The following is an 18,463-nucleotide window of genomic DNA, read 5'->3' on the forward strand; positions in this document are numbered from 1 at the left end:
TATTTCCCCTTTTTTTTTTACGAGTCGGGCATTTGGCGGCTGCAGATCTTCCACCAGTCGGCGCACGACGATAAAAAAGAAACGAAACATTGGAAAAATACGGCTGTTTAATTTGGGTGCCGATTTTTAGGTAGACAAAGGTGCGTGACATTGCTAAATTAATTTCTAAATGAACGGGCTCTCCATTCGTTTAATTGTATAAAGCATTTAAGTTCTACGATTTTTATTAAGTTGCTAAAAATGACATTCATACGTGTAAAAAAAAGAATTCTCACGACTCAAGACAAAATGTGTGGCTGTAGTCATAGCATTAAAAAAAAAGTATCCAATGATATTTCCAAGAAATCTGAGTAATCCTTGAATTCCAATCGGTGTGCAGTTGCGTCACCCGGAGGGAAGGCCGTGCGCGTCTGTGACGTCACGTCGTGCCGGAAGTTGCGTGACCCCGGTGGAGAGGGGCTGGAGAGCCGAGATTCAGTTACTAAACAGAGAGGAGACAGGGGATGTGCTGAGACCCAGACGCCCAGAGGGATACGGGCCGGCGATGTTCAGGTAAGGACTAGTCTCCACGCTCCGAAAATGCCGAGCAGGGTTTGAAGCGGCGTGTATTTTACGCGGAATGGCTGCGGTTCGACGGGGGGAAGGCGACGCCGTCGTTGTTGACAGCCGACTTCTGTCTGACGTGTCATGTTTCTAGGCAGCAACTTGAAATTCCCACTTGCACAAAGATCGTATCTGTGGCTGGCTTGAAAATATGTCACCGAGATTAGAAAAAAAATGGTGCGGTCTGCTCTAGGTCTTGTATGGAGTAAAGGGCCGTTTTTGGAGACGTCAGGTAGCTCTTCGGGTATGTATTTTTAACTTGTTACTCTAAACAACTTGCGCTTCACCTAGTGTGACTCGAGCTGTATGTTCTTTTGCCCGTAGATGCGTGTCCGTTTGTCACTTTTCCAAAAGCTTTGGTTTTTACAAATTGTTGACTCGTAATTGTGAGCTAACGAGGTTAGCTCCGTTCATTTCAAAAGGGACGATGCTAAATTAGCTTATTCAAATCGTTTTTTGTAGGTTGTTAGACGGTCATTGCTTGAGATGGGCTGTGTACTTTCCTCGGACACGACTGTTATATGTTAGCCTCTTAGCTCTTTTTAATGTTCTCCAGTCTTTTCCAATGAAGACTCACCAATGGTACCGGTTTTTGATTCTCGGGTGCGGCTTGTCCCATATTACGTTTCTCGGGCTTGAACTGCAAGAGGGTCAGTCTAACCTCTGATGCTCCCGCCCTTCATCCGTGTTCATTGGCTGGGATCAGGATGTGACGTATACCTTTCGGTTTTGATTGGGTAACATGACTGCCACTCACACGGCCCTGCTGTGTGCGAGTTCCCCACGCTTGACAGAAATAAACCCATGAAATGTAGGATTTATCAATCACGTTTTTTTTTACAAAACTCTCTATATATCACATATCGCGTAAAGATGACACTTTCGTAATGCAAACCGTTGTCACAGATAAACAGAGCTGTCCTCTCTCTTGTTCGTTGATTCTAGACAGTCCACAACGTTGAACTGGAATATTCAGACTGAAGGAAGTGTTTTTAAAATTCTTATGTCATTCCTGTGGTTTATTTGAAGTAGCGTCTGTTTAAGCCTTCGATAGTGTGTATGAGTTCAGCACAGTAAATTTAAATTGGTATTCTTTCATATTAATAATGCTTGAATAAGAAGGTGACATTTCACATAAGTTTATCAATTTACATTTATAGGTTGTTTACCTTTTTACAACTGACCTAAATGTGAACTATTTATAGAATCATGGGAACATATGGTTTTTGATGAAATGTCAGCCAGGAGATGACCTCCACATGATGTCTTTTAAGTTTTAATTTCCAGCAAGTTGAATCTCTTCCAGTTTGTCGTATGGACTTTTATTATTGGGTGAATCGTTAAATAAAAAGGAGAATGAAATATATTCTTTTTGGTCTTAAGGCTGAGGAGTGAAATTTTGGTTTTCAGGACTCTTTACTGCTTCCTGAGAGGGTAGTTACTGTTTTTACTTTCGCACTTTAACATCAACTTGCTATTGCCCTGGTGAATGGGCATAAATTGGTAAAAGAATGTATCGGGCTGACACGTTTGTCCAAAACAGCAGATATTTGCACCCATTTATACATCTGTGTGTTTTACTGGAGAGGCTGAAACAAGTCCCGATCTCTAACCATTGCTCCATACTGCTGCACTAAGTACATAAACAAGCACGGCACTGCTGGCCTGGCAGGGATCGAACCCACGTCCTGGGTGTTATTAGTACCACATGTTGACCAGCTACTGTTTTATCTCTCAGGACGTCTTGTTTCTCACAGCAGGATGGACTACATCATGTGTTAACCTAGGAGAGGGGTGGGTGAGAGAAGTTTGCAGAAGCATCTCATTTGTCCAATATCTTCCTTGCGGCTTCACCGCAGTGACTCAACTTGGCCCTGTTAAGACGGAGGGAGAGAAAAGGCATAAATTGCTTTCTACCATATTAATGACATCCAGATGGGCTGGGGTGGCTAGAATATGTGCTGGCAGAGGTCGTGCTGGTTTTACTGGAGGTGACGCAATAGTTAGATCATGAGAATCTGTAAACGTGGACTTTGGTTTGTTGCTTTAACTTTCGTTGTAGTCTCCTGAATGAGTTCATGTTCTCTTATGCAGGGTGTTCTTCTAATCTAGCTTTTTGTATGTGTGGTATCCTAATGAGATTTTATATTTAAAATAGACTTATGTATAGAATGTGTCCTGTAGTGAAAATGTATATACCACATAATTGCTGTACTCTTTCTTGCCATTTATTATTCTTTGGGTTTCTTCTGTCCTCACTGACCAAAGGTAAACATTTAAACAGTCCCGAGTGTCAATTTCTGTATTGCATTACACATAGTTTCACTTTTTTAAACTGTCTAAATAAAGCTTTGCTCTCATGTTTATCTTGTGGGTGAATTCATAACACTGCTTTAAATGTGATTCGGGTTTGTGATCCCTATAACATCAAGAAGTAGTAAGTCAGTCTTCATGGCTTTGATTTTCTAGTATGTCCGTAGCTCACCTATCAACCAGTTTCTCCTTACACAGTGCATTATAAAGACGTGTATTTATTGAGAAAATCCTGCTGGTTCATCTTAAGTCATGAATGCAAACCACCAAAGTCCCTGTATCTTATAACCAATCTTACATAGTTGGTATTGACAAGTTCCCCAATTAGTTTATACTTTACTGGATTATTATATATTATGTTAGAATGCTTGGAAATTGAAATTCTTACCTGAACTGCCTATAACGTTGAACAGGGAAAGTGTGTTAAAATCAGTCATTGATTTGGCAGAATCCAGTGTTTTTGTTTATTAGTGTAGAATGTCCAAAAAAACAGAATGTCGTTACTTGGTTATCATAACAATAGCACTGTGAAATAGTAACTTCTATTCATATATATATATAATTTTTGTACTTGAGAATATAGAAGTCCAAGTGTTGTCCACTGAGAAAGGGGAGTGAATCAGAACATCTGAGGTAATAGTGTCCTGTCCAGGCCCTGGAGCACCGCAGTGCCTGTGGGATTGTGACCCAGCTGGGCTCTTGACCTCCATTAGCCCATTGTCAGCTTTGCTGGACTAGCTTGACTTTTCAGGTGTTGGTCATTTTTAAGACTCACTAAGATCATCTGATGTAGCTTTGTTCTGGGCTAGAGACTTTCTCTTACTGTGCAGGCCTGTGGTGTTTGGCATGCATGGTCATGTCTTTGCATTTCGAAGCAGTGTTTGTGAGGGTAAATATCATCTTCAGATACTCAAATTTACTTATAAAGGTTTGGTATCATTACCATTCTTAGCTGGTATAAGGTTTGATGTGCTGTTGATACAAAACACAAATTTGAAAATATTTAGTTTAAGAATAGACCTTTCCTTTCAGTTTTCTGTGGACAGCTTTTTTGAATAGAAGAATGCAAAAAGATGCCTGGAATTTCCCAAAAGCATGTGATCAGGACTAGTTTGTCTTGTGGCTTAGACGTGTAAGGTGCTTTGAAGTGAAATATGTTAAAAACCTAGAATGATAAAACATCTGACTGGCATTGATGCAATCACCCCTTTTCCACTAAGATCTCTAATCTAGAGTTATTTTAAAAGTAAAATGTCTTTTACTGCAGAAAAAAAAAACATTTTCCAAGTGCCACAGCCTTTTTAAAGTTGTAACAATAGAGCCACAGCAGCAATTGGATTTTAACTGTCCTGTTTGCAATAGTTCATTGTGGTAAATAAGTCTGGCGGTGTCATTGTCCACCATGGGCCTGCCTACGCGGCTGGCATAATGTTCATGGGGAGCTCTCACATCTCTTAAAGCTGTAATGGGTGCGTATGATCCACTGTGCTCTCTGTCAGTGGTCAGTAAATTCATTACCGAATTGGAAGCAAATGTGTGGAGCTTAACTCACTGTGACCAATTGTCTTGGAATGCACAGAAGGTGTATTGAAGAAAGTAAACAGCTGCAAAGCCGCTGAGATTTTGCAGCTGCTTTTATGTTCAGCCCTATATTACAGAGAGGCTTTGTTACAACTCGGCACAGGTCTAAGGGTATACCCCCAATGTTCTGTTAGTCAAACAGAAGAAATGTTACACTGTGAATTCAATCTCTGTACACTTGTTCAGCTTATGAAGAGAACTGCAGGTTTGGATGAAAGGCACATCAACCACGTTAAAGTGACAGTGCTTCAGCAGGAGCAATTCTGAATTGGGCAGTGCAGCTCGTGTCTCTTGACTTTTTACTTGGCAGCCTCTACAGAAGAACAGGTGACAGTCACAAGGTGGCTTGGTGTTGTTCAGCAGTAGGTGGGGAGCTGTATCCATGGACTCAATCCTTTGTTTTATTACAATGGATGTCATGAGAGAACTGAACTGTTGATGAAAACAATACCAAGTTTAACGTGAACATCCATGGAATGTAATTGTTGGCTTTATATTGAGTCATTTTTACAGTAAGGTTTTGTAAAAACAGTCTTGCTCTAATTTGATTTCTTTTCCCTTGTTTTGAGCTGTCTTCATTTTTAGGTTCTCGTGAGTTGTCAAGATGACCCCTGTTAAATGACAGAAGAGAGGTGTATAATCTCTTTCACTGTGGAGTAGAGTTAACAGCAGGTTTATGGCTTTTTAACACAATGTGACAAAGTCTGGAAATCCTCTGTCACTATGAGTAAGAGTATTTCTATTTACTAATGAAAGGTTTGTGAAGCGTTCAGTGTTAAAAATACTTATGGACTTATTTTTAGAATAAGCTTGAACAGTAACTTACATGTTAACTAGGTGTTCCACTCGTTTCACCTTTCATTCAGGTTATGTGTTTTATTGTGGTATGTTAAGCATAAGGCTTTCATTGTGTATTATCCTTTTAAATTATTTTCTGTTGGCAGTAATGTAGAAGGAGCTCCTGAGAATTTAAAGCAAGCATTTGAGTATAGCAGCATTGTCATGTTTAAAACTAAATCCAACATGACAATAATAAGGATTCCTTAATGTTACGTGGTGCAGATGCAGTATGGAAAATGACCTGATTTACTTATGTTTTTTCTAAATTATGGAAGAAGGTAAAGTTTTTTTTTCTCCCATCTCCAGATAAAGGCTCTTTTATGTGCTGAGGCATCTCTGGGTTCTCCAGGATGTTTAGTATGTGAGTGGCAACAAAACTGATACACTTAGGGTTTCAGTTTATCCCTTCTGCTTTTTCTTCACCAAAGATTGTATCTTTGTTTTTCAAAGGGAAAAATATGAAGGAGGCTTTGATGGCGAACCTCTCACAATATTGATTCTTTCCATTATAGCACAAACTGGGACCTTGCCCCAATACAGCCAATATGTGCTTTAAAATTTATGACTCTCCAAGAGGATGAAAGACTAAGATGTGTGCAGAAAAGTGCAACAGTGCTCAGTTAAATGGAATAAACATTTGCATTAGGATGTAATGAAAGCACCAAGGTGATTTTGGAAGTTGCAACCTGATGTCTTGTACTGTAAAGGTGTGGTGCTTGAAAGAGCCTGTCGGATGACCCTTTAATTTTTTTACAAATGAGGAAGTAAAAAGACTGGCTGGGGGTGAGGGGCCTGTGTGAGAAAGGGGTAGAGATGAGAGGACAAGGATATGTAATTAAGCAATCGAAAGAAGTGAAAGCAAAAGTTTCTGGATTGGCGATAGTGCTGGGAGATGTCATTCAGCTTTAGGCTAAAGTGTACAGTAATACACATTCCTGTGTCCCTGTAGGGAGGTGGTGTGGGGAGTGAATTCTGCTGAATTGAAGTTTGTTGGAGACAATATTGATTTTAGCAGTCCAGTCCAGTCATGATTAATTTCTCTTATTTTTGTAAGAGAGGGCTAACTGTTGCAAGTGGATTTTTTTTAATGCCAGGAGCTGTGGAAGATTTTGGCACTAGTAATTGTTTTGCCTACTGCAGTGGTTTGTGATGATCAGTACAGTTATAGTGCTTGCAGACTGTCTACAGTAATCAGTATTTGCAGTGTCATGATTAAGTAAATGTCAGAATGATCATCATTCTGTTGTCCAGAATGTTTATGTATACTTTTCTCTCTAATTTCTTAAGTGTTTTTTCTAGTCTGTTCTCTTTGTTTTTTACAGGTTTATTTACCATGGACACAGAGATGATACCAAAATTCTCCTCAAAAGATGAGGAAATTGATTACTGGAAATCCCTTTCCTTGAAGTACAAAAAAAGGTATTTGTACGCTAATGTTATATCAAAGCTGCGGACTGAGAAGGATTTTGTATATTGTTCTGATGGTTCTATTTTTATATGTTGCTCTGGTGTTTCTGAAGTCACTGCTTCTGATATTCTGCTTGAACTTGAACTTTATTGCCATATGTAACCGGTACAGAAAGTCTCTCAATTGTTAAAAGTAGCTCTTATGCAACATTCTAAGTCATTCCATAAGATATTACACTTTAGTGACTAAAGGATTTAGTAGAAAGGGAAAGTCTTTGGAGTTCAGACTTGTTAATCCTTGACAGTGATGAATTTAAATTTAGATGTCCATCTAGCGCACATGACATTAAACTAAAATGTGGGATGCTTGTGAACTTGTTTGTAGATTATTCTCTGCAACCTGTTGGATAGTACTGTAATTGTTTTTTTAAGATGATGCTCTGCAGCTCTAGTTATTTAGTATAAGAACTTGTTAGGATTTTGACAAACACAAACTTTATTGACCTGGGTAGGGGTTTTCCCAAATTTACATTGCAGATGTTTAGTAGACAGTCTGTCGCTTTTCCTGTAAGGTTTAATTTTAGGTCCCTTGGATAGCTTACCAGATCCAGTTGCTTTCTTCTTTAGTGAATGTGGTTATGTGAAGTAATGAGAAAATCATTGCTTTGACTGTTCATTACCATTTTGCTTGAATAAATCCCTCAGAAACTGCAAACTCCCTGAAAAATTTGTCAAGTTCTTTAGTCCCATGTCAGCAATGTCAAGTCCTTCAGGAAGCCAAAGCATGACTAAGGACATTGTGCAAGTCACAGCAGTGATGAGCTCACCCTCCTATTAATGTTTAACTTGGAAGTAAACAGCTTATAGTCTTAGTCTTATAGTCTTACTCCTGTAAGACATGAGTTTGCTGTTAAAGTTGTTAATAATACTTTGCTCATTTAAAAGCAAATGCAGAATTAACCTGAGTTGCACTACCTTAAGAAACTACTGTTCATCTTAAAACCACAACCCCAGACATTGTACTTAAACCTTGTACTTAGGTTTAAGTACAAAACAGCTGCCATTTAACTTACGTAATACCACAGTCCAGAAATGCCCACAGATGGTAGCTTCACTGTTGGGAAAAGTATGATTAACCTGTTTACACAGTTGTTCCCTTGGTGTATATGAAGAAATATTTCAAGAACTTGGCCATATGCTAAGTTCTTAACATTGCTTGCCACTGTTCCATGAAAATGTTGCCAGTTGGTAGTGTTCGAACTAAGTACCTCCCACTAAGTAGAAAATAGAATAAAATAAACACTCTTGTAAACCTTGACAAAAAAGTGCCATATCTCTGTATTTTAAGAATATGTCCGCATTCCTCAGTAAGCATAAATAGTTTTTCTATTGAACTTCTTAGGAGGAATTACTCAGACCTTAGAAACACTAATAGTTTAGTCACGAATGTGTTTTTTCCTTCTGTGCTGAGTAGTACCTTGTAAGTAGCGAGTCTCGGGATATCCCCACAGGATATCTTTTTTTTTTTTAAATATTAGTTCTGTGATTCATGCTAAGAATGCTAGTTGGATGCAGAAGCACCAGTAATTTGGGGTTAAAAGGTCTCTGCTATGCTTGTGTCCCATTAAAACGCCTCCCCTCCTCAATGGGACGCCGTCACATGGGCCAAGTTAGTGTGAAATAATTGGGTGAACAGCGATTTGCCATTTTTAGACCACTGACATGAAGCCTAGGGCACAGGGACCAGAGTGTGTTTTTTCTCATTTATATTTGTCATGCATTCCTTTTCATGACAACTACAAATTGATGAAACTAGAAAAAATATTCCCAAGTATAAATTATTTGAAGTCAGAAGAGATGGGGAGATTCAAGGAATTTACAATAGAACATCTGTAAAATGGTATTTAAAGATGGCATTTAAAGTTCTTTATTCTTTCTTGGGAAGTCACATTTGTACCTAATGCAATAGGTAGTACATTTCTATGAGTTCAGTAAACGATTTATACTGCCTCTGCTGTACAGAATTCCATGCTCTCCGTCATGATTTTAGATCTTGAAAATTCTTACTCATAATTTATTCGGTATCCTTCACGGTTGGTGTGAATCATTAAAATACAGAGTTTTTAGACTCCTTGATGCTTCAATGATGTTCTTGGGCTTTGAAGATCCGTTTTGAAATGTCAGAATTGAAATACCGCTATAAACTTAGCACAATAGTATCATCCTAAGGATATCCCCTTGTCAGCTTCTCTAAGAGGTTAACTAAGAGGTCGTTTTTTTTTAACCCCAGTTGTCAGGAAGCCCAGGAGGAACTGCTGGAGTTCCAGGAAGGAAGCCGGGAGCTGGAAGCGGAGCTCGAGGCGCAGTTGGGCCAGGCGGAGCACAGAATCCGAGACCTGCAGGCAGAAAACCAAAGGCTGAAAAATGAAGTCGATGCTTTGAAGGCAAGCGTCCAGATTTGAGATTTTAGATTTTAGGTCTTTTGGTTTAATTGCTGCTGCTGCTGCTGCCCTTTCAATGCCCTTGAATTTTAAAAAGACGTTGACAGTTTTTTTTTGCGCACTAGCTAACCGATAAATCGTATTCCCTGCAAATGGCGGCTCTGTGCCTTCCTGGGTTGTTAGTGAGAGGTATGCCTCTCTTTTTATTTATTTTTTATTGGTTCTGAACCTGTCGCTGCAGAGCTTGTAATTGGAGTTTTCTGGGTACCTGAAGACTCTCGGTCACGCCTGTGGGAGATGAGCCTCCCTTCCAGCTGACGCTGAGCGTCCTGTTTGTCTACGCAGAGCTTGTAGCACGTTGGGGGTCGGAGGAGCCAGTAGGCACTTCCTCATTCTCGCGGTCGATTCCTGTGCGCTGAAAAGCAACGACGATTCCAAATTGCCCGTATATAATAAAACAATCTGCGAAGTTACGACAAGGGTTAAATAGCAGCTGCAGTGATATGATATGCGCAGTTTCATTGTAGTCAGGTTACTCACGGAACCTTTTGTGCAAAAGTTGGGTTGTTGTTTATTTGCTTTAGTATTTGGTCAGAGTACGTACAGAACTGTTTTCTAACTTAAAATAGATTTTAACATAATGTGTAAAGAAGAACTTAATGCTTCCTGTTTTGTGCAGGCTGAAAACTTTCACACAGATGAAAGTGTGCAGATAGCTAAATTAGGAAGGCTTTGCAAAGGCTTTTCCCCCCCAGTCTACTATATTGGTTCAAAGACTCACTAATTCGTTGCCTGGAAGACTAAAGCTGTACATGTGTTCATGATGGGATGATCAGGGTGAGGGGAAAAATGTTGTATTCATTTGCTCACAATAATGTCAATCCAAGTGTGTGTTTTGTAGCATGCAGGCGTTAGCACAATGATGATGCCAGATTACACCATAGTTCAATGTGTTGGGCTTCTGCAGCACATTTGCCTGAGGTGTTAACCTCGTGAAATCCCATACCCCCTTTTTTACTGATCTCTTGCAGCAGCCACAGTAGTTAGCAGCAAAATCATACTTGTGGTGCAAGTTGGGTTTTTGGTTTCACTGCTTCGTGTTGCTGGATGTGCGAGTCATTGTAGGTTAAGGTAATGCTGGTGGAATGCAAACCATCTTAAGTGAAACTAACTGGTTCTTTCGTAATGTGTGAGCAAGTCACCTGAGCAGGAAGTGTACATTTCAAAGAAATGCGTTTTAAGCATACCACTAAAGTGATAAACGTGCTTTTAATTGATTTGATTGAGTGTCTGATCCATAAAGTGAATTGAAAAGATGGCACAATAATCTGTGCAGTTGAACTTTAGGATATGAGTCATGTACACACTTCTTCTCTTTGGCTAAACTGACAAAACACAAAAGTTCATGCAAAAAAAGTTGAAAGGATGTGGGCTAATTCTTCTTCTGCTTGGGGCAGCCGGCTCATTCTTGTGACCAACATTGTAGCATTTGTCTCTTCAAGGAAAAACTTGAACAACAGTATTCTCAGAGCTACAAGCAGATATCCATGCTAGAGGATGACTTGGGACAGACGAGAGCCATCAAGGAGCAGCTCCATAAATATGTGAGGGAGCTGGAGCAGGCGAATGATGACCTGGAAAGAGCCAAGAGGTGAGGAGAGGGTGAATTGAGCAACCTTCAGCCTTAGCTAAGGGTTTTGTTTGCAGTTCATTAATGTTTTACATACAGAGTAAAACAGACCACAATGTGTTACCACAAATATGTGATCGCACTTCTAGTAAGCTGTAACCTTTAAAATATCCTTGATTTCTTTTTTCTTTAGTGCACTGTGGAATTTAAGTTAGTAAATGTTTGTATTTCCTTCTTTTCTAGAGCAACAATAGTTTCTTTAGAAGACTTTGAACAGAGACTCAACCAAGCCATTGAAAGAAATGCCTTTTTAGAAAGTGAGCTTGATGAGAAAGAGTCTCTCCTTGTGTCTGTCCAGAGATTAAAGGATGAAGCTCGAGGTAGTGATGTTTTCTTTTTGTGCTGTTGATGATGACTTGTTGCTTTTGTCTTCAGTGTAGATATTAAGTGGGCATTCTTCTTCATGATAAAACATTAACAAACGTGCGATTTCATCCTTGCATTTCTTCACTATTCTTGAAGTGATTTCCTCTTAAATGGGACTTTTTCCAGTGCTGTCATGAGTCCAAAAAAATCAGAACAGAAAATGATAGCCTGCTTAAAAAAACATTCACATTTGCCTGTAAAACTATGCCAAGTCGTCTTAAGTATTTTCACAAAGTAAGTTATTGCCCATTCCAAAGCCACAAGTGGAACATTTTTGTGTGGCTGCGAAAAAGAAAATAATAGAGAAATAGCTTGGTCCCTTAAAAAAAAATAAAAAAAAATTAAAAGCTATTTTTTCTGAAAAATGTCTGTTGGAATTGCTGCAAATTGCAATGTGTGGAAATCTCGCAGATCTCCGGCAGGAGCTGGCAGTGCGAGAGAGGCAGACGGACGTGACGAGGATGTCCGCGCCCAGCTCTCCCACTATGGACAGCGACAAGATGGACTCTGCGGTCCAGGCGTCTCTCTCCTTGCCGGCCACGCCTATCGGGAAGAGCATAGACAATGGCTTCTCCAGCCCCAAGGGTACCTCGGCTCTATCTGGGTTCAGCGGCGTTTCGTGGTGAAAGGCAGAATTATATCGGCACAGTCCAAAGTAGTAGTGAAGATGAAGCTTTCATAATCCGACACAGGGATGTAGAATTTTGTCGTTCGTGTTTCCACTCTAGACCTAGGGTGTTCTATGGATATTTGAAATAACCTAGACAGAAAATAGCCTTATTATATTGTATTGGGATGGAGACGAACCCTTTCCATTTGGTGTATAAAACTGTTGTATACATTGCTTTCGTTTTTTGCAGGAATACCAAATGGTTGTAGCAACTCCCCGTTAACTCCATCTGCAAGAATATCAGCTCTTAACATAGTAGGCGATCTTCTAAGGAAAGTAGGGGTATGTAGCTGAACTGTATTTTCTTAATCTATGTGAAATGTTTTCCAGTGTTATTTATAGTACCAAGGAAAGGCTAGAGGGCAGTTTTAAGCCTAATCTATATTCCGGTTTTGCAGTTCACATTTCCTAATTTAAATCTCTTGCAATCCTGCCTTTTTAATTATTCATAGATGTTGAATCACAATCGGTGAAACTCAGATGCCGACTTCCTCTTCAATTTGTCAACGTGTAGTAAAAACTGCTGAGAAATACGTCTTTTAAGCACTATATTCTAGGTCTAGTTGAGGTAATTAGATTGTCCCTTTGAGTTTTTAATGGAGTTTTTATTGCTGTAGGTAAGAATTTCTATTGTGGATGTAATTCAAAAGGGTACTGTACTGTATTAAACCTTAAGGTCAGTTTGTATTTGCCGTCAATTAATTGTGAAATCTTGGGTGTTGCCTTTATTCCCAGGCATTAGAATCAAAACTAGCTGCTTGCCGAAATTTTGCCAAGGACCAGGCATCCAGGAAGAGCTGCTCTTCAGGGCACAGCAACTTGATAAACAGCAACAGTACAAAATTTTCACACTCGCTACACACAACGTACTTTGATAAAGCGTAAGTATTCTGCACTACTATCTGCATGCTTTCTGTAAATGTACAGTCAGTGGTGTACATCCACAATCTGTATTTTTATTGAAGTTAAAGATCTAAAACTGAAGGATATTATATTTTTCCAAATGTTTAACCACATCACTACTGTAAATTCACCTAAGTGTGTCAGTTCTAATTGTTTCCTGTGGGGATTTAAGTGCCTAAGTATTTTGAATATAGAGTCCATAACTACTGTATATATAGATATATAAACGTAATTCTCTAAAAATATATTAAAAGGCAGAATTAACTTTTTGCCACTTTCAATTTCCCTCCAATTAGTTTGATTAAAAAAATTGCATACTGTAATATGGTTTTAAAGATTGAAAATTGTCATTGTCAGTGGTTCCCAACATTGGTCCTAGAGGCACTCTTCTGGCTTTTGCTCTAGCTGGTTTAATTGCATGCTAAATGATTTCAGTTTTCTGTTGAAGGCATTTATAAAACATTGAATTTTGTATAATTGGTCTCAGCCCTGTACCAATTACTGAGTCTTTTAACTTGACTCGTTCAGTTGTTCACTTACATGTAACCCATTTAAATTCTGCAGCAGAAAAATAGCTCATTGTTGGAGGATGTGATCATTTTCTATGCGCCTCTGTCCAGTGGAATAAATAGAAACTGGGGAGAACAGTCTTAATAAACAGATTAAATATTGCAAACAGATCTGTATTCTGAACATCACACTTCAAGTAGGGGATTTTTTAAACCAAAAACTGCAAAAGCTGTTAAACAAGACTGAACTAGCAATCAGAATAATTTCAGAAATCGGTAGTTCTTTTGGAACAAAAACCAGAAGAGACCAGGAATCCCAAGGAGCCTAGCTGAGAACCATTGGTGAATAGATCGTACTACAGTGGTTGGAACCCTTATTCTGCTTGATCTGATAATATGTAATCATTTTTAAGCCTTCAAGTAGCAACCCTAGCAGTATGGTGAGCCTGTAAACCTAGATTAAGAACCTTTGTGATGGGGGGACTTTAAAGGATCTCCTATATATTTTTTTTTTTATTATGGAGGGCGGTTTTGGCTGAATCAACATTATTTTGCTAGAACATGTGTTTTCTTCCAGCAGGCAGGAAAAGGTCATTTTCCCTGCACTTGTTCTCGGTAAATGTTCATTTACTCTGTATAGGCATATGCATGCTGTCTAATGGAGTCCTGGTAGTGGAAAATATTAACCGTTAGCATAGATATCATTTCCACTAACTGCTTGGGGTTGTGGCAGACGTTGCCTTCTTAACCACACCTTGACATTACATGCCTTTGGGGCTGTGCCTAAATGTGATTTCAAAATGGAGAGCAACAAGTACAGTGTCTGTTTATAGCTCTACTGACTTAAAAAAAGTGCTTTCATAATCTAAATACAGTAATAATGCTAATTCAGGTTAGCTGGAATAGGTGAGCTTCTGTGGTTATGGGATGTATTGAGGTAAGTATAGTGACCTTCTGTGGTAGAATCTGGCTCTGCGGTGTTTTCCATCCTGCTAATTCCTATCGGGTTTTTCCCAATTGCAGTATGTTCCTGGTTTGAGGGGATCCACATTGTATCTTTTGCTTGTTGACCTGAAGTATTCTGTGTACAAGCTTTAGCAATTTAATATTAATTCTGTTCATTAAGAAAAGCCAAGAACTTTGATTAGTAATCTTATTTCAGTGCTACTATATAGTAACATGGTTGTTAGTGTCCAAAACTAGTTGAACACATTTCTTGTGTTTCGTACTATGAGGTGCAGTTGGCATTGTTGCTCTTGAAATGATCCAAATTGCGCACAAGCCAGACTAATACACTGTATGTAACAGAAATCCATTGCATTCATTTCAGGTTTACACCTGATTCTTTCATTTCAACTACACTGTACATTCTTATGTGGTTGAGGATAGTGAATGTAGTTAAGTGCTTTATGTTAAGTTTCAAAGTAATTAAGTACAGTGATGTAAAAACAATCAGTGTATGTTATCTTACTATTTTCCGTTTCTAGGACAATTTATAGACTTCTGCCGCAGCGCACAAAATAAATAAAAAAAAATATTTTACAAATTTAGCTTCTAAGCTGATATGTTACATGAATTGCTTTTTGTGTTTTATTCTGGAGGTTAAGAAACTTTTCCACATAAGAGAATAACTGATGTCTGGAGGAGAAAAGTCAAGCTTTTGACATTTAATTTGTGAGTCTTGCTTACCCCCCATTAAATGTGTCAGACACCACATCTGCTTAAAAATTGATCTGTCTCAGTATTACACTTGCAATATTTAAAACAGAAGAAACATTTTCAAGAGCTGACATTCCTGACAGTGTATAGAGACTAGTTCCCTTTCTTAACTGGTGGTTTGTATCTTCAAGAGCCCTCTTTGTCATTTTGGCATCCATGCAGTATAAATTCTAAAGTGTATAAACTTGTGTTTCTGCTTCTTGATTTTCACATTTTCGCATTTTGTCCTCTGCATTCAGTGTTTTGATTCAATAGATTTTCAATTTGGTTTATCTTTGACAATTTAGTCAAATTGGTGGGAAATGGGAGGTGTGTCTTTGCTGAATGTAGCATTACAGATGAGAAAAGTGTAGCCTATTTGATCCAGGGATCTCCTGTAGTAATTTCCTGAAAGATGGCAGGGTATTGTCTTGAACAGCGTGGCTGGGCAGGCTCCCACTCATATAACTCATTTGTGTTGTATTGCCTTGTGTTGTAATGGAGTAGCACAGTTAGTTTCCCCGATAATATTTTTATTACCCTAAAATTACATTTTGGCAATTTGTGATCCATTGTTTTATTGATAAAATCAAATATTTTATATGAAATGTTGTTACTTTGATGATTGAATTAGCAATAAATAAGTCTTCTACTAAACATGAATCTTCAAGCTATCTCTGTTCATATATATATATATTTTCCTTTAGGTAGCTGCAGTGTTCTGAGTACTTGAAGTCATTTGGGAAGTAGCACAAAATGGATGAACAGTGTCTGCAGAAAGACATGGGGAGTGGGGACATTCTATTCAATGACTCTGTTCTTGTCATTTGGTATAAATTTGTTTCTCAAAAATCAGAAGGCTCTTAAGTTGCATTTGTCCTTGAATGGTTGATGAACATCAGGGACTTCCCCCCTTGTATTAAGGTTAAGAAAGGGCATGCAAAGAGAAAATTAGATGAGTTTGTAGGAACTGGGTGTGCTGTAAAAATAGCATGCTTACGAAAGCACCCATATTTATGCTAGGACATCTTGGTCAGTGCATGTGCAGTATGACCTTGTTTAAGAACGGAATTGTTTTTAGAAGTTACACCCACTGAATCCTGTTTGACCATTAGCAATGCATGTATGTGGAACTCCTGGAAACATTTGGAAACCGTAAGAATAAAATTCACAGGAGAATGTGCAGCATCTGCATGGCCTTGCAATGGTATGTGGGTGCAGGTCCCTACATTAAATTAAACTTAGTATTGGAGGAGGCAGTGGGCTGTTGTGCAGTGAGGCACACTTGTATCTTAACCCATCTTCCATCTCAATAACCTGCTCATTCCCATTACCTTCTCCTCGGTGCCTGTAGATGTGAAGGATTGGTGATACTATAAATAGCAACGTAAATGCTGTCTGTAGTCGACTGAAGGTCTGATAGATTTGCTTCTGTGTAATTGCAATGAATTATTGAATGATGTGAGCATATCAAAGTGTTAGTTTAAGCTTAGTGTCTTGGATTACTTTTTAAGGGTGCTGGGTATGTTTTAGGATCAAAACCTGAATTTCTTCTGAAACATCCACATTTAATGTTTTGCTCAAAGAACAGTCAAAGATGCATTAGTGTCATAGAATTAACATCAAGCAGTAGAAAACGCAGGTACTCATGCTGTATTTCAGGAGAGCTGTGATGGGGCCCTGTGCTTCCAGGGTGCAGTAGTGTGAAGGGTAGCATTAAGCACCAGGCCGATATGCATGTTTGTGCTCTGCAGGGCAGTGAACGGGCTGGACCCTGGATCCCTCACAGGACTTGGCTCTCCAAGGTCCGCCTCCCCTCCTGGCGTGCTGCCCCTGAGTGTCTGATGAAGCCGCACCTTGCCACCCGAGCTCCTGGACAGCAAGGGAACAGGCGTGAGCAAGGAGGGACATCTGTCATTCAGCTGCACGTAAAAGACTTGAAAATCGGTGCACATGTGTCTTCACGCCCTTCATTACAGACCTCCCCCCCTCGTTGGTTGTTCATTGTTGCGTCCAGGTCGGATCCTCCTCACCCGGCAGCACGTGTTCAGGAGTGTGCTCCCCCTCAGCTGCCAGTGGCTTTGCTCTTTTCCTTTCTACTCGTCTCTCACTGGAAGAACATTGGTTTGTGACAAAGGCCCTCGGTCGACTACAGCATTCGTTTCAAATAAACGTTTAAAAGTTTGTTTTGGTCTATTGCGTGTTGTAAAGAAAAGGGATTTCTTTTAAGCATTTGTTTTAAATTTGTCTGTATATATTTTGTTTTTCCTGGTGCAATTGAAGGTCCTGTTTGAAACAGTTGATGGTTTCTATAGTGCTGCATCAAAGGCACTTGCTCGTTCACTTCCTTGGACAAAGAAAAAGACTCAACATCACTTCATTTCAAAGTCTGTTTAAATTACCTGCTGTTGATGTGTGGTGATGCAATTTCACAGCAAATGAGATATTTCAGACCTACTTAACAAGCAAGTAGCCTTCAAAAAAACGGTTCATATTTTTAAACCAGTTCAGTCTTTTTCTTCTTCAGTGTATCTAGAGCAGCTGTAGAGTGAAGGGTGGGTTTAGAAAATCATCCAAATGCAGACTTTGTGCAACATCTGCAAATGTTTCTCACTGGTCATTGCTATACCTGTTCTAAGACATCCCTTTTATTTCTGGCTGCATCTGTCAATACAATTAACATACAAAGAAAAACACTGTCACTAATGAAGGCTTAAGACTACCAGCCCTACTCTTTAAAAAAACAAAAAACCCTGTGTTTGGGATTTGAATGTTGGATCAGTATTGGTAATCTGGATTGTAATATAGACCATTACAATTTTAACAGTGTAACTAATAAATATACACGTATTGTGACTTAATTGCCACTCACATTTAGTGTTTGCTAACTTTGTAATTGTGGGAATCTGTTCAATGTGCCTGTTTTGGTGGGTTTGAAATTCACCAGATTTTTTTTTGTTGAAATATCACGTTTCTTGATGCTTTTTAAAAAAGTTTACATTCATAAGTAAAAATTAAGCTAATTTATTTAAGTGGTTGGGTTGAAAATATAATTTGGAGCACTGGTGAAATGTCCCTTTTCTTGCCAGTGCGTTCACAAGATTTTATTTTGATGGTTGTCATCAAACACCATTGCCTATTTGATCTGTTATATATCCGTGTATATAGGTTTGTAAGCATAGCGTCTTTGCCTAAGGTGTTTGTATATATACTAGCTTAGGCTTTGTATCTTTATTTATTCAGATTCCTTATGGCATGTCTTGAATTGCACATGTGTATTATAATACAGTTGTAACAGATCATTTATCATGATGTAGAATTGGCTGTCTAACCTGTTAATAAAGATCTTTAAATACTAAATTCTTCAGCTTGTTTTATCTACAGTAGCCGAACATTTGTAGTTTTGGAAGCGGCATTTTTGATGGATTTTATGGAGAATGAG

The 18,463-nt window shown here is 38.9% G+C and overlaps 1 protein-coding gene across 4 annotated transcripts; it reads left to right on the plus strand.

The window, feature by feature from the left end:
• Positions 1 to 397: 397 nt before the first annotated feature.
• Positions 398 to 18,381, plus strand: ndel1b (nudE neurodevelopment protein 1-like 1b). 4 transcript variants are annotated; one of them, XM_088599989.1, is made up of 10 exons: positions 682 to 847; positions 6,660 to 6,756; positions 9,035 to 9,188; positions 10,688 to 10,836; positions 11,059 to 11,195; positions 11,653 to 11,826; positions 12,102 to 12,193; positions 12,647 to 12,792; positions 13,901 to 13,938; positions 16,776 to 18,381. In XM_088599989.1, exons 1-10 carry the CDS (start codon positions 778 to 780, stop codon positions 16,781 to 16,783), a joined length of 1,065 nt encoding a protein of 354 aa, XP_088456115.1. In that variant the 5' UTR covers positions 682 to 777; the 3' UTR covers positions 16,784 to 18,381. The 4 variants fall into 4 exon arrangements, with proteins under 4 accessions (XP_088456117.1, XP_088456115.1, XP_088456116.1 ...); XM_088599990.1 differs by having other exon boundaries at positions 683 to 847; positions 13,904 to 13,938; XM_088599991.1 differs by lacking the exons at positions 682 to 847; positions 13,901 to 13,938 and adding an exon at positions 398 to 552.
• The last annotated feature ends 82 nt before the right edge of the window (positions 18,382 to 18,463 follow it).

This window comes from Lepisosteus platostomus, chromosome 11 (genome assembly GCF_059453375.1).
Source record: "Lepisosteus platostomus isolate fLepPlt1 chromosome 11, fLepPlt1.hap1, whole genome shotgun sequence".
Lineage (NCBI taxonomy): Eukaryota > Metazoa > Chordata > Actinopteri > Semionotiformes > Lepisosteidae > Lepisosteus > Lepisosteus platostomus.